This window comes from Bactrocera tryoni, chromosome 3 (assembly GCF_016617805.1).
Source record: "Bactrocera tryoni isolate S06 chromosome 3, CSIRO_BtryS06_freeze2, whole genome shotgun sequence".
NCBI classification, from domain to species: domain Eukaryota; kingdom Metazoa; phylum Arthropoda; class Insecta; order Diptera; family Tephritidae; genus Bactrocera; species Bactrocera tryoni.
In genome coordinates this window covers 4686315-4712508 of record NC_052501.1, presented here as the reverse complement: position 1 = coordinate 4712508, position 26194 = coordinate 4686315, and the positions used below count along the sequence as shown (strand labels likewise).

General features: G+C 36.2%; 1 protein-coding gene across 1 annotated transcript in view; it reads right to left on the bottom strand.

Moving 5' to 3' along the window:
* LOC120771166 overlaps positions 1–26194 on the bottom strand; it is an 82729-nt gene that overhangs the window by 2197 nt on the left and 54338 nt on the right. The window contains exons 4-9 of the mRNA XM_040099049.1: positions 21035–21180; positions 17591–17868; positions 17164–17358; positions 16018–16044; positions 10479–11060; positions 67–264 (exon numbers count right to left, since the gene is read on the bottom strand). Coding sequence (XP_039954983.1) covers positions 67–264; positions 10479–11060; positions 16018–16044; positions 17164–17358; positions 17591–17868; positions 21035–21180 — 1426 coding nt within the window. The remainder of the gene's footprint in view (positions 1–66; positions 265–10478; positions 11061–16017; positions 16045–17163; positions 17359–17590; positions 17869–21034; positions 21181–26194) is intronic.

Here is a 26194-nt window from a genome sequence, read left to right as displayed (position 1 = left end):
ACATACATATATACACATGTAAATATTGGAGTGAGTTAAAAAATGACCACACATTTCTGCACTCACCTTGCGCTCATTATCGGTGATGTTCTCGGCGCTGCGTGCCTTCCGACACAGCACACTCTGCGAACCATGACGACGCAGAAATTCGATTGAATCAAATCCTCTGCCCTCGGACGACACAAATATGGCCGAATTGATGCGACTACGTGTGCATCGTTCCGAAATGGAGGCAGAGCGCTCCTCGTGCAACATGTGGAAATGCTGGAAGCAGAGACACAAATACGTTTTCAGTGTGGGGGCGCACAATGTGTTGGGCGTATTTTTGTCGACAGGATACATGGGACAAAAATAATATAAAACATGGCGCGTAGACGGACGACAAAAGCATATATTGAAACTGCAAACATTTATTGAACGTTTATTGAAAAGTGAAAATCGTGCTTCAACACGAAAATTCGCTATTTTGATTTGTTGATTTTTTCCTTAGACTTACACATACGTAAATACACACAGTATATATGTATGTATGTACCATCAAAGGAATATATGCAAGTACAAACACACACCTCTAAAATAACAAACGTAAGAATCATTCAAAATTTCTACAAAAATCAGAAGCGAACGATTTGGAAAATTGGCGCAAAACGTTTTAAGCGGATGTGTATTACTAAATAATTTCTATTTTGCTTTTTATGTGTGTGTGAACATATTACATTTTTTGGTGTATTTACGTGTAAGTGTGAGTGCGCATAGTGCGTTCACAATCTCGTGTATGTTGGATTGAATCTTACCCTTATTATATTTGCTGCTGAAATTGTGTCTAAATTGGTTTATGTTATTTATTAGTCTTTCTAATTTCGGCTAAGACTTTATTCAATAATAAAGACGCTTGCTTTTGGGTGTTACAAACTTCGTAGCAAACTTAATATAGCTTTTTCGAGGTATAATAATAAATTTAGATATGAAGTAACACCTGATAATCTAATAATAAATGGTATTTGATTCGGTACGTGTACTGAAAGAGTTTTAGTGAGCCCATCTGAGTTATAGAGTTTTCATCAAGTCATTGTTCAGCTGTCGGCCACGGGATTAGAAACTTTATCGAACGCCACTTGGCGAAGTTGTCTGCGACTATGATACATGAAATACTACAGGTACATCCTGACAGCACAAAGGAATTGTTCTAGTAAACCTGGCCTAATCTAAGCTGCAATGAGATATGAACTCGCTGAAGCCCAACCAGCTGAAATTGATAAAGAAAGATTTTGCGGATTAAAGCCTGCAACTCAAACGATGATTGAAATTTTTTTATCTTCCTCTAAGATCTGCAAATTTGATTTCTTTGAGAGCCTAGAAAAAGCTAAGCTATACATTTAATTAGCCCTCTATTTATCAAACTCGCAAAGGTTAAACTGTTTATTCCAAAAAAAGCATTAAATATAATGCCAGCACTGATTGCATGACTAGATATAGAGATTGAAATGTTTTTTCCGTGAGTGAGGGAGTTGATATGTAGAGCAGCAAAAACCACTGCATTATAATAAGTGATCCGTTTTACCGTCTGATCAAATTTGACCAGCACTGCAAGCAAACCAAATCGATACATTATTGTTAGATAGATAAAACCCTTTTCGATGTTCGCTTAAAGTTTTATTCGAAAAATTTGTTTCGTGTATCTAAAGGAATCACCGCTACGGAATCGTGAAAAATATAGAGAAGCTTACAATTCTTCATGGAAAAATATACCTATGCAGAAACAACGTTTAAAAATTATTCAATTTTATTACCAAAATAATCGTTCTCCAATAGCATCTTTTTGTGCGCTTTTGTCATTTTATGGTCGTAATTATCGCTCACCTCGCTATTCGTCGAATAATGTTCAAGTACCGATAAGCCAAAGAACCGAAGTAGTGAAAACACTGCTGCCGTTCAGGCAAGCGTTGCTGAAGACTGCAATTTGTCGATTCCAAGACGTTCTCAAGAATTGGGACTGTTTCGTCTCAAGCCACAACCTGACAAATTTTGAGAAAATATTTGGGCTCGATTTCGTTTACAATTGTTCTAACTCAAGAACTGAAACCACTGGACCACCGTTAACGTGAATTTGCTGATTTTGCCTTGGAATAACTTGAAAGCGACAACGTTTTTTTAAGGAACAAAACTGTCCGATCTGGTGCGAATAAAAACCACAAATTATTCATGAATAACCTTGACATTCAGCTAAATTGACAGTTTGGTGTGGTCTTTCGTCTAGTGGAGTTGTCTGTTCGTACTTCTTTCGAAATGAGGCTGGTGACACTGTGACTGTCTATGAAGAGAGGTATAGATCGATGATAACCAACTTTTTTATGGCCTCAATTAGAAGAAATTGATTTTGACAACATCTGGTCTGGGTTACGGGTCACAATGCACGATTATTTCAAAACATTGTGACATTGAATGTCCTGATGTGATTTAAGTTCATTAGACTACTTCTTGTGGGCTTATTTGAAGTCTTTTAGCAATAAACCAGACTCTCACCAAGCTCTAGAAGTCAATATTGAACGTACTATTCATGATATACGACCTGATTTAGTGAAAAAAGTACTAGAAAATTGGGCTCGTTCCTGTAAAAGGAGTGGTGAGGACCTTTTGAATGATGTTATATTCAGAACTTAATTGTATCGATTGTGCTTCACACCAAATACAAAATATTTGAATTACCTTAACAATTAGTGTGTTTTTTTTTAAAGAAATCATATAACTCTTACTGGAAAACTCTGTATTCACAAAGTATTTTATTAAGGTCGTGAAGCCATCGAAAATTTGCTTCATTCAGTGGTTGAAACAGTATTGACATCAGAGATAGAGCAGAAGATCTCAACATCTTTGGGGTATCGATTTAACAACAATTTTTTGGTTAATATTTTGGGTATAAAATTTGTCAATGTTAGACTCGTACCAAAAGACTTGAATCTTTTGAAAAGCTGCATTTTCAAGTCATATATATGTATATTGTATAAGAAGTTGCTTCCAAAACTGAGATTTGGAGTGCTGTACCATAGTAAATGGTAATATCACACGTTAGAGCTATCTTCGGAGTAATTATCATTTACCATGGAACACATTTTACTTGCAAGTGAATACTGTGTACTCACCGGTATATGATAATAAATTGGTGCATACATACGCACATATAGTATGTATGTAGATTCAATGGCTTGCTTTATGGCTTTATGCGCAATCAGGAGCGAGTGACTGCATGTTTGCACAGTTAAACCAATTTACTACCGATAATTTTGAGCTACTGAAAGGCATATTTTGTTACGGCACATGTATATGATAAGTTAACAGATAACGGTGGGCTGTAGCTTGACGGGCGTCAAGACTGAATGGACGTATCAAATTATGACTTGTATAAATTTGGTGGACGGAGAATATGACGCATGAGGGTTGGAGGGAAAGCGTTTATGTTTGACAACCACATACACAAGTCATCTCCGCTTTCTAGGTCACTCATTCGCTATAAAAGTATAATATATCAGCGGAGTATGGTGAGTACGAACATTGCATTAACGAATCAATATACGGACAGTGTCGCATAGGCAATTAAGCGCTAATAAATTGAGTTAAATCAAGTCATTGGCTCATAAAAGCACAGTTATGTATCAAGGGAATTATTCGCTCTCATTATGAAAATATTTGTATTACAGCCATGAGCTATATAATGTGAGTAAAATGTAAGCTTTTGTTGGATACTTACATACTTATACCCTAAGGAAACTTATTGCGCAGAATTTTTTAAAAAAGTTTTTGGTGTAATGTGAGTAAAAAATTGGGGCCTTAAGTACACACATGTAAAGAGAGTAATGCAAATTTTAATATTACGCTATATTTTGGAAACTTTTAATTTGATGTATTAGATGTATTGTATTGCCACTATCAAAACACTCTGAAGGAAATATCGGAGATATGACGAGCTGAGTCGCTTTAGTCATATTTGTCTATGTAATATACACACATTGAAATATAGATCTCAAATTTGCATAACGCTATTTTTCCTGCTTATTTTTAACAATATTTCCTTGATCTATTTTCCTTTTCTTTAAATAAAATTTTCCATATAATTACAAAACCTTTCATATATGCCAAATTTTGACTTTTCATAATTTAATTTTTGTAAATTTATCGCTGAATTTTGGATGTTTATTTATTATACGTATATTCCTACCGCTTTAATTAGCATTTCGAAAGCTTAAATAAATATATATAAGGCATTTGTTATTTCAATTTGCAATGTCTCATTTGCTTATAGCAATAAACAGCGATTGCTGACTTGAAATGTAAACGCGCCATAATTTTTCACATTGCTAATACATCACACGGCTAAAGGTGTGCAGAATATTTCCACAAAAAATATGTTTACATACATACATATATTTGAATATTTGTTCAATGATTTTTCAATAACGCAAAATTGAAAATTTCGATTTTCATAAAATAATTTTATTGTAATGTGTGCCTTGGAATGGCAATTAAAATTTATTACTCGATAATTGTGTGAAACGATTCACTGCAATCCGAGAATTATGATGATTGCGGGAAGTTAATCGACTAATCAACAATTTTGATATATGGTTTGCAAAAAATTATTTTCCATCATATTTCAAAAAAGAAAAAAAAACAAGAAAAAACGTTAACTTCGGTTCACTGAAGCTATACTAACCTTCACTGGTGCATTTTTATAGTTTGAAAGAGTATAAAAAATACATATACTACTATGAGCAAAAATTAGTAAGACTCTGCTCTTAATTTTAAAATTCTTAATTTATTCTTCAAAATCTATGTCGCCCACCGCAAGGTCCTTTGACCCTCAATATACTTGCGCTAACGCTTTTCTCGATTCTCGTAATAGTTGTTCAAGTCAATTTCCGTAATAGCCTTCAATGTACGTTGCGGTTCACGCTTATTGTCTTCAATTGACTCAAATCAGTTTTCCCGAACCAGTCGGATATGTTTGCTGAATAGCCCGAAATAAGGTGGTTGCGGCACAAAATAGGTTGAAAATTTGGCAAAAAACTCACGAAGAATCATTGCCGTATGCGACGGTGCATTGTAGTGCTGCAAAAACCGAGAGTTGTCGGCTCATAATTCCGGCCACTTTTTACGAATAGCTTCGCGCAAATTACCCATAACACTCAAATTCTTTCAATACTGCTTGAACGGTCGGAAGGAATTTGCACTACACCTCGATAATCGAAGAAAACTGTCAACATAACCGTCATTTTTAACCTTTGACGTGGTTTTTTTTTTTGGCTTCGGCTCACCTTTGCCATGATCTTCGGTCAATTAATCGTCTGTTTTAGAGTCGTAAGCATATATCCAAGACTCATCGCCAGTATAATAAGTTTCACGACATCCCCATAGTCGGAAAACATTGCTTCACAAACGATAACGCGACGCTGTTTTTTCGAAAAAATTGAGTGATTTTGGAACAATTCGTGCTTTAACTTTTCGTAGGCCCAAATGATCTTTCAAAATGGTTTTCACTGATCCTTCCGATATTCCAACGATGCCTGTAAGACCTACGACTGTTGATCATCAAGCAACAATTCCATTATTTTATTGACGTGTTGATCATCAGTTCATGTTGATGGCTGTCTAGGACGTGGTTCGTGGTCAACGAGTTCTCGACCCTATTTGAATAATTTGTACCAATCCAAAACACTTGCTAGCGAAAAACAATTATCACCGAAGACCTTTTCCAACGTGCTGAACGTTACGGCACCAGAAATTTTATATCGCACACGAAGTTTAACGGAACTTCTTTGTTGAATAATTTCACTCATGATAAAAATCGCTGAATGCACTTTATGTACTTCAGACATACTAGCGATACTAAACACAATTTTGTTGTGACATTTGATACATATGTACGTCACTGACGGTCATGTTGCGACGACTGGGTTTTTGCACGAAATTTGAATTAAAAAGTCTTACTATTTTTTGCCCGCAGAAGTATTTATCTCGATTTCGAGCGGTCAGTTTGAATGACAACTCTTTTATTCAGTATATGTGACCTGGTCTACGGAAAGGGGGCTTAGGTGTCAAAAAAAGGAGAACAATTAATGAGATAACGAGAAACTGACGATTATTTTTAACAGCTTTTCCCAAAAAACTAGTTTTCGCACGTTAGCTCCCTTTTCGTAGACCAGGTCCCATACATATAATTAATATTACTTGGGATCAATGAAATTATTTGATTCAAATTATAATGATATATAATTTTTTCCGAAGTGCAATTTCATGAAAAAATGTATAATAACAAAAATAATAACCATAACAATAAATATACCGATTAAATCTAATTAAATTGTTCGATTTTCCCACTCTGTGGCATTATTAGGTATATAATGTAATAGCGCTTTAATAGCTAATTGGCGTTTACGTTGATGCAACTAATTATTTCTTCTATTTTGAGGAAATTTATTGAGGATAAAATGCTTATAACAATAACACTTAATTGCAATCGATTGCACGAGAGCATTGGATTGGTTTTCCATTTATATATTGACATACTCAAAAATGCAGGTCACACATGTAACTCTGTTTACCCATTGACATGTGCTTCTGATTATGCATTCCATACTCGTTCCATAAATAGTATACTATAAACTGTTCTGAGGAATTTTCACACATTCACATACGCATTAATAGAGGTATTGAAATAATTACGTAAAAACAAACTGGTTTTCCAACCGTCGCATGCATGATTGTGTCGTTCCGAGAAAGCAAATTGTAACTTTAACATAACTCCGTTAATTAATATTGGCATGTGGCACATTGCATAATGTTTTGTTTACAGAAACATTCTGTTGGTATTGGAAATTCTTCAAATCGGCGATTAATTTTTTTTAAATGGGCTAATATTATCTGGACATTGTCAATCGTGTCTATTAAGAGTTTTTGCTTAATATTAAAAAAAGTGATTTTTTGTTAATTATCGAAGCTACATTTTGGATTAGATGTTGGTTTACGTCATATTCTTCCCTCAGGAAGTTCATATTTTGCATTGAAACGTTTCCTTAGTAGTTCTTAACAGATTGTACGTAATATGAAGAAGCGCTTCTCTTTGTAGAATACTAACTCCTATATGATTTTAAAACCTGTACACTAACTTATTGAGTTTTTCCACCATTACGGATTGTCTATTGCTAACGCAAAAAATTGTGTTGAACGAAAAATTCCGTTAGTTAAATTCAGAATACTAAAGCGTCAATCCAGGTGATGATGAGTGCCATCTGTTTTAAATACAAAATTGGTGCTATATCGGAACACTCAATATGAGTAACGAACAAACGTGATTAAAGAAAGTTTTCTGTTGCAAAAATATATTTTATTTTAACGTTGGCAGATTGGAGAAAGATTGCCTCCTGTTTAAATTTGTGGTCTATGAAATTAATAAAATATAACGAAATTTATTAAATATGCATCAAATTAAAAGGGCTTGTAGACTAGAAGCCTTTGTAGGGGTCTTTTGTAACATTTTCTGAGAAAATTTACCATAGTAATGTACATTTTTTTATAACATAACAAAGTAGAACTTCAAAGGATATGAAGCCTACTGACTTTCTAAAATAAAATAATATTTTTTCTTGAGCATTTTTGATAGAAAATTAGGTTTTAATTTATATTAGAGAAAAGTTGAAATCCGGTTGACTATCTGTCTCTCCGTCCGCCCGTCCGTCCGTGCAAGCAGTAACTTGAGTAAAAATTGAGGTATCTCGATGAAACTTGGTATGTGGGTTCCTTAGTACAAAAAAATTTCGTGGTCGTAGATGGGCGTAATCGGACCACTGCAGCGCCCACAAATCGCCACAAACCGAAAGTAAGCACTAAATTAAGATATAAAACTGTGAATTGATTTAGAAGATTGCAGTAGTAAGGGACACTTGTGGGTAAAAGTTTTTGGAAAAGTGGGCGTAGTCACGCCCTCCAATATGTTTAATATACATATCTCTTAAACCACTAAAGCTACAATAACCAAATTTGCTAGGCTCGAATACTATAAGAAACCCTACTGACAGTGTGAGAATGGATGAAATCAGAAGATATCCCCTCTCACTCCCCATATGTAAAGGTACAGTTTAAAACTACTAAAAGCGCAATAAATTTTTCCTCCCAGATGGTATGAGAAGGTTTTATGAGAGTCGGTGTGAAAATTGCATAATGGGCGTGGCATCGCCCACTTTTTGGTAAAAACTAATATCTCGGGAACGGGCATACCGATTTCGACTAAATTTAGTATATATTATTTTTCTGACATTCCTATCTTACAGTGTAAAAATAGGCAAAATCGGACTAGAACCACGCCTAATTCCCATATTACACAATTTAAAATTGCATTTGATTCTTTCACTTTCCAGTGCACAAATCAAGAAGTGATTAACATTACGGAATAAAATTCTGCAGTAAGGATTGCCTTTAAGTGTGCCAAATCTGTTCAAGACCCCAGTGTCTATAGTTGACTTTTGACCGAAAATATCGATCAATGTGTGAGATATATAATTGAAATTTAGGAATAATCCTTCTCTAAGGATGGTATGTCTGTATGCCAAAAATTGATTCAATCGCGCCAATACTTCCCTGAGCCCCCGTATACCTAATATAAAGATTTTCGAACTTCCAGGTGACTTTATGCTGGATATATCAGCCAATATTTGAGTTATCTCAATGAAATTGGGAGAGCGTATTTTAATAATTATAGAGTATTTTTGTGCCAAAAATTGATAAAATTGAGCGAAAACTTGCCCTAGCCCTCTTGTAACCATTAACAGGACTTTCGAACATCCGGCTGACTTTGCTCCATATGATTGGTGATTGTATGTGTACTTTAATGTTAATAGTAAATGGATAATATCGAGTCGATACTAACCTAGCTCCCATATAATACATATAATGACATTCGTTTTTCCAACAAATCGTATGCCGAATTTGTCGGCCAGTGTATGAATTACAAGTATAGAGTATGTGTATATATAAAATTTCTTAGATTCCAATCTTCTGGTTGACGTTTTACATCTTAAGGTATTTCCCTCGCTTTAATTCTAGCAAGTTGCAAGAGTATTAAATGTTCTGTTGAACCCGAACTTAGGTCTTCCTTACTTGTTCCTTAATGCTTATTTTATTTACTTATTTTATCTTTCGTTGTCGATCGGTTTCATTCTACTATGATTTTCTTTTTGTTTTCAAAACTTATCTATCTATTAAGAAAAATTTGATTGACAATTTTTGATCAAACAAATTGATGAAGTTGAGTCAATATTCAAATATTATTCATACGATCACAACACACATACGATAATGGTATTTCAGAAATCTTATTTGTACGTTAAAATATTTTAAATTTTATTTTGTCGCTACAAGCCAAATTTCTATGGGTTTGTAACACTGTCTATGAAACAATGTCACACCATTCACATCATTATTTTGCACCTATCTTCATATTACACCATTTTTCCAAACATTTATACAGGTTGTAACTTTTCTAAAATTTTACTTTTAAATTTTAATTAATTTGGTTTTAATGCTTTTCAAAACTTTTAATGTAAATTTAATAGCGGTGGCAGAAATATCTAAAATTGTTTGCGAATTTCACTGAAAATCTTAAGCAAATTACAAAATATAAGTTTTAAAGTAGTCTTAAATTTCAAAATATTGGAAAAATTTCTATATAACGGATAAAAAATTCATACAGAATGCTCTAGAAAATTCGAAGCAAAAGGCAAGCGAGAATATCGAAATAAAGTGTTGAGGAAAAATGAAAAGCATAAAAGTAAATATGGTAAAAATATAATTCTAAATAAGAGATGAAGAAGCAGGTACTTTTAATGTAAACAAGTACAGTGAATTTACATTTTTACAGCAGAACAAGTGTTAAAGCTCACTATGTGTAGAAGCGAATAAAGTTCAGCCAAAAGCGAAGCAAACTTCTCTAAAACTAATAAAACTTTATGAAAGAAATAGTTTTCTAGCTAAGCTTTTAGAAGAAATAAGAATGAAGGAAGAAGAAATTTAACTCAACCCAAGCATCCTTAATCCTTCCAATTATAGCGCATCGGGTGCTACTCTTCGGGTCATCGCAATTCGACAAATATCGGAACCAAACAATCAAGCAGGGTTTGAAGCCAACTAGTTATCTAATGAACAGAGTTCTTGCTTGTTGGCCAACAAGATGGTTGACTCTTGCATTTTGTACAGGGTGCAGTGAGATGCTGGTGATCGTGTCGACGCTAGGTATTTCAAGCGGTGGTTTTGTTTTTATTTACAAAGTGCAACTACTAAAACAACGCTAACAACAAACAGTAGTTGTACGGGGTGCAGCTTGCCGACGGCCAACGGTTGAACAAAGTACTTCCTTGGGAGGCCGTCGTGTGATTATCGAGTGCCATAGTGCTTTCGTTGTGCTTTAGGAAGAGCTTAAAAATCCCACTTACACTGCGACGTCCCACTGTTGAGTAGGGCTCGATTGAATCTTCACGCTGTTGCAGTTGCTGTTGCGGATGTTGTGACCGTTGATGTGATTGTTCTTGTTGTTCATAGTTAATATAGTTAGCGCTATCGGTATTGAATGATTCGCTAGCCATCACACTGACGCCCTTGTAACGATGCAGCGACGACGACTCACGACTCTCGCGCGAATCCTCACGTTCGGCACACGAGTACTGCCGCCTGTACTGGCGGCGGCGTCGGAATGCGCCCTGACCCTGACCGCTGTAACCGCCAGCATAGTTGGTGGTCGACGCCTGGCCGATTGGCAGCGGTATGGCGCGATAGTAGCACGGATCGTAGCTGAATTGGCGCCGACGCCACTGCTCGTACTGACGGTAGTGGCTGAAGAGCCGTCGTCGCCGCAATATTAATTGCTTTTTGGCCTCCAGCAGTTCCTGCTCATCCTGATTGCTTGAACGCTCTGTTGAATTCTTCAATATACTCCGCTGTTGAGTGAAACGCTTCTGCCTCAGCTTGTGATCGACTCCGCAGCCGCCGCTGATACCGCCACCCGCTTTCGATTTCGACTGTGTGAGCAGTTGATGTTGTTGTTGTTGATGATATTGCTGATGCTGCTGCTCGTGGTGCAAGGAGTGGTGATCACGTTGCATTCGACCATCTGTGTCAATGTCGTTCTCATCGACAGCGCCATTCTCATCCGCTTCGCTAGCGCTACAATCGCTGTCGCTCAAATTATTGCGACTGTCAGCGCCGGCGCCACCTCTGGCAGCTTCATTCTCGAGTCGCAGACAACTGATGGCGCCACAGCTGTGCAATGGTGTCGCCAACGCGGCAGTTGGACTATCGATGCTATCGACTTTGACGTAGCCTTCCGATGATGCAACGCCATCACCATGCGCTGGTTGCTAGCTCTCCACATCGGCCTTATGCAGCAATGCAAACTGGCAGCCGCAATCGCGCTCCAGCTCGCGTCGCGGATATTGAAAGCAGCGATCGAAGATGCCACAACCCTCGCAACGCGGCAAACACTGAGCGCGTGCCGGTGTGTGTGCGTTTATATAATGTACGTGTATGTGTGAGCAGCAGCGAGTGGACACACACATACAAATGTAGTGGACACGCAAACGCGCACACGAGCACACACATTAATTGGCACGAATAACAAGCAGAAAAGCCGGAACAAAGAGAGAAAGAGAGAGAAGAGATAAGAAAGAAAAGTAGGAGAGATGTAAACACTTTGGCTTTTGAGTGTCGACGCTGTGTATGCAAGGACAATGAATTAACTATTGTACATACATAATAACTACGAAATTTTGATGGGTGGACAGGCGCAGCTGTCATATTATCTACCGCAATGTGGACTAACCAAATATATACCTTAAATTTATGATTATAACTTCTATAAATGCAAGTACTGTGTAGAAATTGATTCAAGCGCTACAATTTTCACATATTTTCTTTACCTAAATATTAAAATGTTATAAAATTTTTTATCACTTAATTACATAGGTATTTATTAAAGAGATGATTGTGCATAAAACCTTGAAATCCAAAAAATAAATGAAAGAAATAAATTGTCAAATCAGCGGAATGGGCCATGGAAATCATAACGAGCTTCTTTGGGGGTATCCATTGCTATGGGTTTAAGGTTAGGTAGCATGTATTAAATATGGTAACTCTGTGAAAGGACTCACGCCTCATGCATTTCGATAGAAGTACTTGACAGGAGGTGTGCATGGTATATAATTTGAGTTTCTTATATTAACTTGTTTTGAGCACAAGCAAATTTCAAAATATGTTTTGTGTAATTGTAACAAAAAGTTTGTGGATAATGTGTTTTGTTGACTATTGTTATCGTGAATTGTATTGAAAGTATTGAAATACTGAAACCATAATCTCTGTTTTTAGCGAGAAAATAAAATGAAATTAAATTAATTGAATTGATTTTTATTTAGAGAAACTAACCAGGCATAAATATTCGACGCAGATGTAAAGCATATACCAGATTGTTCAATAAGTTTTGTTGTTTGATAAGAAAAACACAATTTTATGACACAAAACACACTTTATAAATCATCATAATCCAATGATCGTCCAATCTGTGGATCCCATCCCTGAAGTGATAATCCGGAAGTTTTGAAAAAATACGCTTCAACAGCCGTTATGACATCTTCATTTGATGGAAAACGCTTGCCACGCATACATTTTTTGAGTTCTGGAAACAAATGGAAGTCGCTGGCGGCCAAATCTGGTGAATATGGTGGATGTTTCAATAATTCAAACTTTAATTCATGGATTTCAGCCATTGTCAATATATTCTTTTGACATGGTGAATTGTCCGGATGAAAAAACATTTTTTCTTCTTCTTCTGCAAACCGGGCCTTTTTTTACGAATTTTTTCCTTCAATTGGTAGTATTCAGAATTAATTGTTAACCAGTTTGCAAGTAATCCACAAACAAAACTCCTCTCGCATCACAAAAAACTGTCGCATCCATAGTGATGAAACGACGCACAAAACCTACTTTATCCTTTTTAAAACGCTCCAAATGTTGCTGATAAAGTCACATTCGAATGCGTTTTATTCCACACAGCTTTCTAAAACCCAAAATTTCACTTAAAATATGGCTCTCACTGCCTAATGATTTGTGTAGAGGCTCTACTAAATCTCTCCCAGTCAATCGACGTTCTTCCAAAACCATATCCTGTATTTTGGCTATGATTTCTGATGTTGATGCGCTATTTGGACGTCCTTCACGTGGATCGTCTTCAAGACTTGAACGATCACGTTAAAATTCAGCAACCCATCTTTCTACTGTTCTAATTGTATGTGAACAATCGTTATACACTTTTAACATTCGTTCGTGAATTTCTTTTGGTGCTACACCTTCCAAAAATAAGAATTTTATCACTGCATGATATTCATTTTTTTTCCATTGTAAAAATTTCTCTGACACGGCGACCGTACTAAATGGCTTGTAAACAAAGAATAAATTGACCGATTAAATTGAAAATTCACATACGCTCATATGAAGACTATACCAAAACGAAAAAAAAATTTTTTGACTAGTAGCAACGCCTTCTCTTATCGAACGACAAAACTTGGTGAAGAACCTGGTATTTGATTCCTGATTTTTTTTGATCATATGGATGAGACAAATCCAAATCTTTGTTGAAAAACCTGTTGGTAGTGTAATTTTAGAACTTTAAGAATTTTTGTTTTCAAAAGCACTACGATAATAAGCAGAATACAACTTTTATGCAGCTATAGAAGAGTTACTTTTATAAACTAAGTTATGCTTGATTTTATCCCTTCAACTCTATTTGAAGCGAGTCGTCATGAGAAGGCGATTTTGGGGGCAGTACCATGATTCACCGTCTCATTTTACACTCAAACGTAGCTGACTGAACTGATATTTTACCGAGTTTGAAACAAATTGAGTTACATCTTCACGCGTAGAACAGTGAGAGCAGATAATTTGCCGCATAGCACTTTTATATTCGGCCTCATATTCGAATATTCTCTCTGTTAAAAGCGCTATGAGTTGATTGAGGTGAATGAACTGACAGCGCTTATAGCAAATATGAAAATTTGATTAATTGTTGGAATATTTTGTAAAACACATATGAGATCTATAAATTTTCAATTGACGTGGCCAATTTCGGTATGTGCATATATAATATATTGTGACAAAAAGTACCCGGAAATTGTAAACAAAACGCAAAATATTTATGTATTCATCTACTTGTATGCTATTTATTTTGCAGCCTTCAAAGTAATTCCCACTTAACACACAATTTTCCCCGTCTTGAAAGCAATTTTCATAAGCACTTTTTGGGATGGCCTTCAGCTCCTTTAGATATTTTTCTTTTAAGTCTTTGATCGACTAAAAACGAATTCCACGAATCGGCAATTTCAATTTGGGGAACAAGAAAAAATCGCACAGAGCTAAATCTGGTGAATACGGTGGTTGATCAATGATATTCTTTGTGTTTTTGGCTTTAAATATCATCGGGAAAAATCCACGAATTACTCTTTCACAATTTCTTCCGGCCAAACGGAGCTCCTTATTGACCGTCTGTGCCTCCGGAACAATTTCATGATGCACCATTTTTGGTGCATTTTTTGATTTTTCAGCAGCTTTGGCATGGTTTCTTTGATTATTGCTGACCTGTTTGCATGCCAAACTCATAAATCCATGTCTCATCGGCAGTTATAATGCTCTCCATGAATGTGGAATCAGAATTCGCACGTTCAAGCATGTTCCAAGGCATCTCTTTTTTATAAAAATTCAGCTTTATTGGGACCAGTCGTGTAAGAACCCGTTTCATAACCAAAATATATATCAAAATCAAGAAATGTCGAGCTCTCTTGCCATCTCTCTGACATACGCCTGCGATTTTCAAGCACCATATCCTTTACTTTTTTAAGATTTTCATCAGTAGAAGAGGCTTTGTTGAACTCGTAGGTTTGTGCTTTTGATAAAACTGAAACACCGTAAGCCTTTTCGAACATTCGTAAAATTCTGCACACGAAATGTGGTTAGAAATACAGAATTTTAGACAAATTCTTTTTTATATACATTTTTTATTCATTAAAAAAATCGCAGCGCACTGCTGAGGTGCACCAACTTAAGCAGCTGCCGTAAACAAACTGGTTGACACATTGCGCTCATATTTGGCATGATAATTAAAAACAGTCCTACCAACTTAGTGAAATGTATTTTTTGAAATTTCGTTTAGCCCGGGAATTCAACTATTTCCAGGTGCTTTTTTGTCACAATGCATATTGAAATAGGTTACAATTGGTAACAAAAAATGCTAACATCTGCGTAATTTTGGCAAATCGCCAATATCTGCTGAAATTTATAACACAAACAACAATTAATGTCTTCGTAAATATTGCAATGCATTTATCACTTTTGCAAATTTTCAATTCTTTTGCAAATATTTCAACGGTGGCACACATATAGAAATGTATGAACAATATCTGCGTTCGAAAGCTTAACCAAAAGTTAACCTTTAATGTATTTTTAAATAAAACAAACAAAACAATAAGTAACCCAATTGATAAACAAGTGATTGGCAGAAATTATGGTTTGCAGTAAAACTTTAATTGTTTGTAATATTAAAAGCTTAATAGATGTGTATGTATGTTTAAGTTTACTGCATAAACTAGTTAGCAAAATATGTTTGTGGGTATGTAACTACACTGAAATGCTTAAATTTTATATACTTTGTTGTATACAAATACGATAAATGCTGAAGAGGGTAAAATGGGGAGGAAGCATTCAACTAAGGGTTGTGGACTCAGCAGCCCATTAAAATAGAGGACTTACTAGCTATGCGAGTATGCTAACTACATATAGGTATGTATACATGTACGTGTCTTGTATGTATGCATGAAGTTAAATATATTTTATGATTGTTATCTAAACCGATATTTACGAGTCAGCAGGTTTAGGTTTTTATTAATAAAATGCAAGTAATAAAATTAATTGAATTGTATTAAATTTTGTAGATACCTTTACGAATATATCTGGGTGTAGGTTCTAAAAATATATAAAATACAACAACAGTAAAGAAATGTTATTTCAGTTAAAGCCGTGAGTTGGTTAGTACTATGTTTAGTTGATGAACATTTGATAGTTTATTGTTTTGCTTAAATGCGAAAAAACACAGTTGGGTATGAGTGAGAGGAGAGCTGAAGTGTTCGCTAATACATAAGAGACCATGTACACATTTATATTCTATATAAGAGAAGTACATAACTAAGTGAATGGAGTAGTAACTAAAACTAAGCACGTTCGCATGTAAGTTGCCACATCGGAAAGTTGGTAGTTGGAACTATTTATGCTAAATTAGTGAGCTAGTAGAAATATATTTGCGTTGTTGTTATATTCATTAAAGTGGAAACTTTAGTTTGGACGTTAACAGTTGTGTTCGCATGGAAGAAGAGCGTATATCGAGATATAAAAAGTTTGATTTAACCTTTAAAAAATCGATTATAATTTAGTTATTACATAGCTAAACCAGAATTTTATAACAAATAAATCTTTTATACATACAACTTGATCACTTCACTGCCTGATTTCTTCCTAAACGCGACTTAGGCTCCTCTTCCAAGCAAACTCAGACAATTGTCGCTAAGTTTTCAAAAAATACTACAGCACTTTATTTGTTGTTGTTGTTTAGTTCAGAAATCTACCAAAATAATCACAAAAAGGTTGTAAAGCCTACGTTAACACAGATGTGCTGTATTGCGTATACGCCGTGTAGCACTGTGTGTTGGTAAGTTGCGTATACGCCGTGTGGCACTTCGTTGACACGCATGCTTTGCGTTCTACAATTTTTAAATAATTTTTCCTTACTATTTTCAAAAATGTGTTGTTTTAATATTTTTCCGATATTTTCGATTTTATAAAAATTTTTTATTTTTGTTTTTGGGAAACCGCACTCGCTTATGTAATAAATATTTTATAGGAAATTCCGAATTTTTGCTTCTATTAAGATCAAACACTCACTAGCATGAGCTCTCATTTCGTATTCAACAGCATAAGGTGGCTAATGAGGCACGCACCTGGTACGCAATCACGCGCTAGCAACCAAAATGCAAAACCAAGGCATGAAAGGTGTATTTGAACGCTTAAAGAAATGCCTACAAATCATACCTGATGCGAATGTTGGCCGTTGCAGCCAGCGCCAGTGCACACCCCGGTGCCGGGTACCTTCAGCTGTTCGTGCTTGTAGTCCGGTTGATAGGGCAACAGCATGCGAATTTTGCCCCAACGATTGAAGAATAGCGCTATAGCACCAGCCCACACCATCAAAACAATAAGCACAATGCCGATTTCAACGCCGCGTATCTGAGTGAGAGTGAGAGAACCAGAGAGAAACAATAGATTAAATTCAGTTAAGCGGAAAGATCACAAACAAGCTAAATAAATTCTGCGAAATTGATATTACACCGATTGAATAAATGAAATCAAGTAAAAACGAACACACTTTTGCAATTCACACTTCAAATTGCACTCACACACACACACACACATATACACAAATACACTAATAAATTGGCACGGCTTAACACACACTTACCGTTGGCAATTCACGTGGCCGTTGCGCCATTGTATTCGTCACTGTTGACGTTACATCGTCTCCATACGTGCCATTACCGTTCGCTGCTGCCGCTGCGCTAGCCAGATTGCCGCCGATAAGCCCGGTGCCAGCAACCCCCACACCACTTCCACCGGCCGCACCAGGCGCACCACCTCCGGCGATACCCGCATTAACATTGCCAACGCTGTTTTGGCTTCCCAGCGCGCCGGCCGTGTGTCCGGGCGCGTAGTCCTGCTGTGACGATGTCTTGGGCATATCTGAAAGCGTTGTTTTGATTGTGCCGCATTTTTGTAACGTTTCCATTTTGTTTTTCGTACATTGACATTGGTGTTCGCGTGCCATGCAGTTGGATGAGCAATTGTCGCAAACACACACACAAATGCACGCGCATACCAACCAGTCGCATTTGGGTGTAAAACAACGAAATTGCAGAAGAGAAAAGTGGAAATATGAATGATTGAATAGGACATTTGGGAAAAAGGCAAAAATTCGATTAGTTTTATTATTGATGTACTCGAATACAAGTTGATAAAGTTCTCAAATATTCTATTACAACTAACTATTTATATATAATATAGTATATACATATACATGTGATTGTCTATATAATAAAGTGTGTGTCTCAAAGTACAATGATGACCAAACAAAATTCAACATCGCAGATACTCAAAAAATTTTTGGGACAGAGATATGTGAACCTCTTATTGCATATACTCGATAAAGCATTTACTACTTTATTTATTTTCATTTATTTATATTATATATAAGCCAATTTTTATTGCTTATTTAAAGCGTAGTATTTTCGTATTGCGTAGCGGTTTATTATAGAACGCCATTTTTGGATTAGTACATACAAAATAGTTTATATACAAGTATTTTTATACATTTATTGACTTTAATTACTTTAAGGTAAAAATAAAGATAAGAAAAATCGTAAAATTTTCAGTTGTAATGTTATTTAAAGTTTTCGTGGCAGTACATCACTTTAGTTTACTTATAAAAGCTAATCTGGGTCTTTACTTAGTTGGAATCTTAAAACAGTCCAAATATGTCTTAAGTGATAGGGAAGATGACATTTACACTTCAAAAGTGGAACTACTTTGTTCTCTATTTCTAAGTTAGTAAATACCGTGGTTGATCAATGGCGTTAATTTTTGCCTTTAAATTCGGTCACAATCGTACTCTTTTTGAAAAAAAATCCAGCTTTAATACTCAAAATATCCACCAAAATCATTCGAACCGACTCGCAAGAGATGCTGAACTCTCTCACCATTTCTCTAACATTTGCTTAAGGATTTTCAAGCACCATATTCTCCACTTTTTGGAGGTTCTCCAGAACGAGGCGTGTTTTCAACGATCTCTTGTCCGTTTTTAAAGGCTTTTTACCACTCATAGGGTAGTGTTTTTGTGAACCACCGTAAGCCTATTCCAACATTCGCAACGATTCCGCATACGAAATTTAATAGAAATACAAAATTCTTTGTTCCGTATATTTATCCTTTGTGAAAATCGCAACGCACTACTGAGGTGTACCGACTTAAGCAGCTGCTGTAAACAAACCAGTTGACAGATCGCGCTCATATTTGGTATAATAATTAAGCATAGTCTACCAACTTAGCACAATAAATTTTGTTTTGGAAACTCTTGAGAATTTAACTACAATTTCCGTTTTTTTTTTTACTATTTGTAGGTTGAAAATATCCTTACAATTACAGCCCAAATTAAATTAAAACAATATGCATAATGATCACAACACGCAATGACTTACGCCGACGTCGTCTGCTTTCTCAAAAATTAATTTTGGAGAGGAGTCAATTGTTTAGGATTTTAGACTACTGATGTTTCGGAATAACGAAATTGATCAAATTGAAACGTGAATTTTGATGTATTTTTACAATCTTTATATATTCTTTCAAATCCATTTCTTCTCCTTCAAAGTAATCTCCTCCCACTGCAATACACTTATGCCAACGAATTTTCCAGTCATCATAGCACTTGAAAAAATCCTCCATCGTGATAGACATCAGAGCCTTCAACGATTCAGCTTTTATATCCTCAATTGAGTCAAAACGATGTCCTCGGAGTGATCTTTTGAGTTCGCTGAGCAGCCAGAAGTCACACAAACGTAAATCAGGTGAAAACGGTGGATCACGAAAAAATGCGCTAAGAGATGGTCCATTATCGTGGTGCAAAAACCAAGAGTTTTCGGCCCACAATTCTGGCCTCTTGAGTCGAATAGCTTCACTTAAATGGCACATAACGCTCAAATAATATTCCTTGTTGAAAGTTTGGCCCGGCGGAAGGAATTCATAATGCACCACACCTTGATTTTTGAGCGGCTTTGACGTGGTTTTTTCGGTTTCGGCACGATATTCGCTCGATTGATCGGTTGTTTCGGTATATCGTAAGCGTAGATCCAAGTCTCATCTGCAGTTATGATGCGTTTCATTACGTTTTGATAGTGAGAAAGCATTGTTTCACAGATGTCAACACGACGGGTTTTTCAAAAAAATTAAGAGTTTTAAGAACCATTCGAGATTTAACTCTTCTCAAGCCTAATTCGTTTTTCAAAATCACCTGCACCGATCCAAATGATATGCCCAAACTATCAGCCATGTCTCTTAGAGTAAATCGACGATTTTCTTGCACCATTTCTTTGACTTGTTTGACGTGATGTTCATCAGCTGATGTTTTTGGCCGATTTGATACCACATTTTTCTCAAGACTCTTACGACCGGATTTGAACTCGTTATACCACCTGTATATATTTTTAAAAGACAGAGGTTGATCCCCAAAGGCTTTTTGCAATATACTCAACGTTTCTGCAGGCGAACTTTCATTCCGTAAACAAAACTTAATCGCACTTCTTTTTTTCATAAATTCAGACATAGCAAAAACTTTTAGAGCCTCACAAAACGACGCGTATCTCAAACAATAATGAATATTTTGACGTAAAATTTAGCATAGATGTCACTAACAATACTATCAACTTACAGAAAAAAATTTACCGATTCGAAAAACACGCGAAGTATAAATTAAAAATTCACCTTTCAATTTGACCACAGTAGTACATATATAAATATAAATCCTTCAAATATTTTTATATTCAATAAAATTCATTTTAATTATAACCAAAAGCACATGGCAAACACACAACTTGTCAAGCAACAATAAATTCATATTTTGCATTATAATATATACATGTGTATATATATATTTTTTTGGCCACCACTGTTGTGTCTAAATATACATAAGAAATAAACCTAAGGGAATTGTCCAACTTAAGGCAAAAAACTTTAGTGTGCCCTTTTGGTGTCGAATTTCTTTTGTCAGCTCTTGCATATTTATGTATGTCAAAATGTATATTTACTTACAGACAGAAATATAATGTGTGCTCAAATAAGTACTTTGATGATTACTTACCCAATGTACGAAATATGATCTGTCTGCTGCGATACTTCTTGCCAAGCCAAATGGCCGTCACCGCTATCGAGTACTGGGTGCTGGGCGATAGACGATCTAAAATGATTGCCTCACTATTGCCGGCGACATCCTGGACAACCCTGTAACTTAAATTAATTCAATTACCACTCTTTGCCACAAACTACAAGCGTCACACAGAAACACAAAGGATGCAGAGATGCATGGATGCTGGGTTGCAAGGGAGCAGGGAAGCAGGCTAGCGAACGGACGAGCTAAGAGGCTAAAGAACAATAAAAAAAGCGAGAAGCAGAAGAGAATGACGCCGCAAAACTAGATGACTATGCAAGCAAATACCTTCAGATGCATAGATATGTATGTATGTACATAACTTTGGCTAGTTATGTATGAGAGGGTGAATGAATAAAACACGAGCTGCCACGACAAATCCGATTACAATGTTTTAAACGCAACCGAGCTAACGGTTGCTGATCTTGAGGGCAAGAGCTGTTTGACACAATAATGCGATGAACAACCACACAATTTAGAGGATTGTGGAAAAAAGTAAGAATTTTCGAGGGAGGGATGGGGGATGTTTTGAATTGGTATTAGCAACGAAAACATAGGTTATTGAGGTTACATGATACAAATGTAATTTGAAGCAGTAATTGCTACAACAATAACAAATTTACTACGCATAAGTGATTTATTTACATACAACAATAACAAAACAACAACTTCTGCCGTATCGAAGCTATAATACAATTCACAGGTGTGTTTCTTATATTATAAAAGGCCATAAGAAGATCTCTATCTTAATTTTGATCAATCAGTTTGTATGATAGCTATATGCTATAGTAGTCCGATCTGAACATTTTATTCGGTGGATTACAGGTTTTCCTTCTATACCAAATTTAGTGAAGATATCTTGTGAAATAAACTGGCACAGAAGCCAGTATCATAATACTCTTGCACCAGCAGTACATGAGGTTCCCCAAAATCTTTACAGAAACTCAACAAGTACTTGTTCTCCTGTAACTATTTGTTACAAAATGGCCAGCAAGTATTTCGCGGTTAAAACGAAAGTCACATAAAAGTGTGCAAGTGGTGTTTGTTTGTGTGCTTAAAAATTTAATTAAAACGAATGAATGAGCGTGAGAATTAAATGAGGAGCGTGAGAATTAAATGAGGCGCAGAATGATGCTCAATGAATTGAAAAGCGTCCGTTTTGCTACCAAACAGCTCATTGTGGCTAAAAGGCAGCCGCAATGGGTGGCGTTGCTTGATTGCTTACAGCATCGTCCTCTCGACCATCTCGACTTTATTATTCTCGCTTGATTGCTACGAGCGGACGGCGGTGCATTAAACGAATAGCAGCAATTTCTTTTTAATTTAGTTGCTAATTTCGTTATTTGTTTAACTGTTTGTCGTTTGATGTTTGTTGATACTTATCCACCCTCACGGCGTTGACAAGGATAAAAGGCGTTGAGACTGATGCTGTTGCTGTTGGCACTGCGTAAATACATTTTTAATGGCTTTAATGCTTCTCGCTTGAAGACAAACATATTTATAAACTAGAACGTGTGGCTTGTGCCAGTTAAAATGAAATCTGTCCACAAATTGTGAGTATAAAATGTGAACGCAGAAGTTTAGCTCATGGCTTAGGGGCGGCTTAGGTCAATCAAAGTTTTATTATAATTAATATTATAATTACTACAGATGCAGTATTAGAATGATGGCCACGCACTGTCTTTTCAGCTGTTATATACCTTAGACCAAATGTTTTAAAAGATGACGTCCATTTTTCATAAGTACAATTTTTTCAAGTTTTACAAGAAAACCCCTTAACTTCAGTTGTACTGAATGCAATACAATACACATTACTAGTAGAAAATAGAAAACTTTCCATAATTTTTGATGGGTCAGTTTATATGACAGGCTTATAAAAAAAAATCTAGGCTCATGTACAAGCCGCAAATTTGGGGAAGTAGATTTTTACACAACCCAGCTGTTACCCGGTCATGGATACTTCAAAATGTACCTCCACAGAATGGGAAAAGTCGAAGAGACGTCATGCCTATACAACGACGCGACAGAAGACGACGCTGAACACACATTCTTTGAATGTAAGCGCTGGCAACGAGAACGCACCGTCGTAGAAGACCTGGTCGCAACAATTTAGTAAGAGATTATGTCGTTGCCTTGGTCAATAATCCATGCAAAACTTCATGATGATTTCTTGTCAAATAAAAGCTGCAGCTGCATTTAGTGATATACATTGTGGCTAAAAAGCACACAGAAATTGTATTTAAAATTATATTTATAAAAATGGATTTGGTTAAGTTGGTAGGAATGTCCTTAATTACTGCGCCAAACATAAGCGCGATCTGTCAACCTATTTGTTTACAGCAGCTTAAGTCAGTAATGCCTTGCGATTTTTACAATATAAATATCGAAGAAAAAATTTTTTTCAAATTTTGTATTTACAACCAAAATGAGACATGGGTATGTGAGTTTTACATGAAAACACGGAAAAAACAAGCCGAAACCAAAACAATCACGTCAAAGCCGGTCAAAATTTCAGGGTTTGCTGCGTCGTGAATTAGTTCCGGAGGGAGAGATGGCCAATAAGGAGTAATACTTGGCCGTATTGAAGCGTTTGCGTGAGAACATTCCTCGAAAACGGCTAGAATTGTGGAGGAACAATTTATGGATTTTACACGATGATATTGCACCATCGCATCGAACCAAGATTGTGTCCGAATTTAAAGCCAAAAACACAATGAAAACCAGCGATTAATCGTGTGATTCTTTCTTGTTCCCCAAACTGAAATAGCCGCACCGCAGACGATCGAAGAGATATAAAAAAATTTACTGAAGGAGCTGAAGGCCATTCCAAAAAGTGCTAGTGAAAAGTGTTCCGGTAACTGGAAAAATAGTGGGCATAAGAGTATTACATCTAATTGGGATTACTTTGAAGGCGAGAAAAAAAATATTGATGAATAATGAAATATTTTGTGGGTACTTTTTTGTCACAATGTATACCTATTCGCCCGCTGAAGTAAGAACGCAGCAGCTCACTAAACTCAAACTTAAGTTGACACTATTTTGTCTAATCCTCTAAGCGAGTATTCTCTTCACATTCTGTAGTGTGAATTTCGCACCCACACGTCTTCTTCATGAGAACAAGAAAACTTCAAATAAAAACTATTCAGCAATTAAATTAAATAAACTTTAATCTGAAATCCGCATAATTAAGTATTTAAATGATAAGTTTAGAGCTCCCAGAAATCCTAGAATGACAGCCGGACATTTTATTTAATTTAAGCGCACAATAATTTCATTAACTATTTTATTAGATTATCATTTCAATGTAAGCCACATGCTTTGCCTGAAGAGAAAAGCACAAATTCACTGGAAAATGACCACTTAATCCCAGTGGTTATAAAAAATTTACGAGCTACAGATAAAAGAAACAACAACCACAAATAAAGCCAAAATAAATTAGAATTGTCAGTAGCACATAACATATTGTACAGTTGTAGACACAACAAAAAAATAAACAGAAAGCAAAGCATTTCTACGCACATACAGGCGAAATATAGTCCAGATACAGACGCGTCGAAATAAGAATTAAACAACAAACACACAACCGCTACGGAAAGTTAATTACCAGACACAATGCCCTCATTAAACTCATACATTGCCACACGTATACGCACACACACACACGCACGCGCAATTTTTACGGTTAATTTCATTTGATGTATACAATTGAATAGAGTGGCTTTCACGCTTATCCCAACACGTTGAGAATGCCAATATTTTTTAATTGACTTAATTAACTGGTTGACAGCGAATGAAATGTCAAGCCCACATTTGCAACACCAAAGGAATGGCCCTTCACGGCGGGTATACATACAAATGTTTGCGTTAGCATATCGACTTGTTGTTGGTAAGTGTCTATCCTCCAGCCAACAGGCACAACTATCATACACAAATCAACTCACAACAACAGCACTAACGAACACAATTAAGTTGACAGTGGAAGCAACAAGATCTTCAACACTAAAATCGTCGTATATTCAGCAACAAAATTTCAACGAGTGGCATGCGTATGCGAAGAGCGATGAGTATTTTCACTGAAGGTAACGACACTTACTCAGTCATCGGGCTGAAACGGTATTCCCCAAGGGCTCATCAGCGTGAATGGGGGTGAAAGCAGAGTGAAGGAAACACTTAACTTCAGGTAGACAATGCCAACAAAATACACATATGAATATTAACACATAGGCACACACACACACATACGTGTGCCAACATATATATTTTTATGGCTGGTGGCTCCCGAACAGGTGCAACGTCTGGCAGATGGCTCAATTGATTTCAGTACGATGAGATTCCCATGGCCATAAGGCCAAGCAAATATGTCTGCCTTTCGCTTGTGGTAATGTGTGCGCGTGTACATTGTGCCTTTCCATTGTTGCTGGCGCTACAAACACACTTGGTCACTGCACTTAATCTCAATTTCCCTAGTGTGTACAACGGGGACTTCAAGCAACTGACGCGTAAACCAATGTCGTAAATGCATTTAAGAAGTAACGCTGCAGCTTTATCTTGAGTTTAAATACACATATAGGGGCTAAGGGGGTTGTGAGGGTAAACACTTGAATATGTGTTTGTCATTATAAAACTAGCGTATAGTATAAACTAGAAAGGGTGCTATAAAGCTGGGCGGCTCGGAAAGAAAGGTACTATTGTATTCTTATTGGATTCGTTTTCTTCTACTGGCACCTTTTAAAGTATTTGAGATATTAATGAAGAAAACGCTAATTACTTATAATCAACTGAAAATCCAGTATTAAATATCGAATTTCCATTCAAGAACTTAAAATTCATAAAAAATGGTCGCAAAGCAAGGATTGACGCCTCGAAAGGTTATGCTGAGTGTTTGGTGAGATTGGAAAGGAATAATCCACTATGAGCTGCTCCAGCCTGCTTGCACGATTGACTCTACATTTTACTGTCAACAACTGATGAGATTGAAGCAAGCAATCGAAAAAAACGGCCAGAACTGATCAACAGATAGGATTTCGCTTCCCATCAGGACAACACTAGGCCAGACAGATCTTTGCTGACTCGGAAAAATCTGGGAGAGCTTGG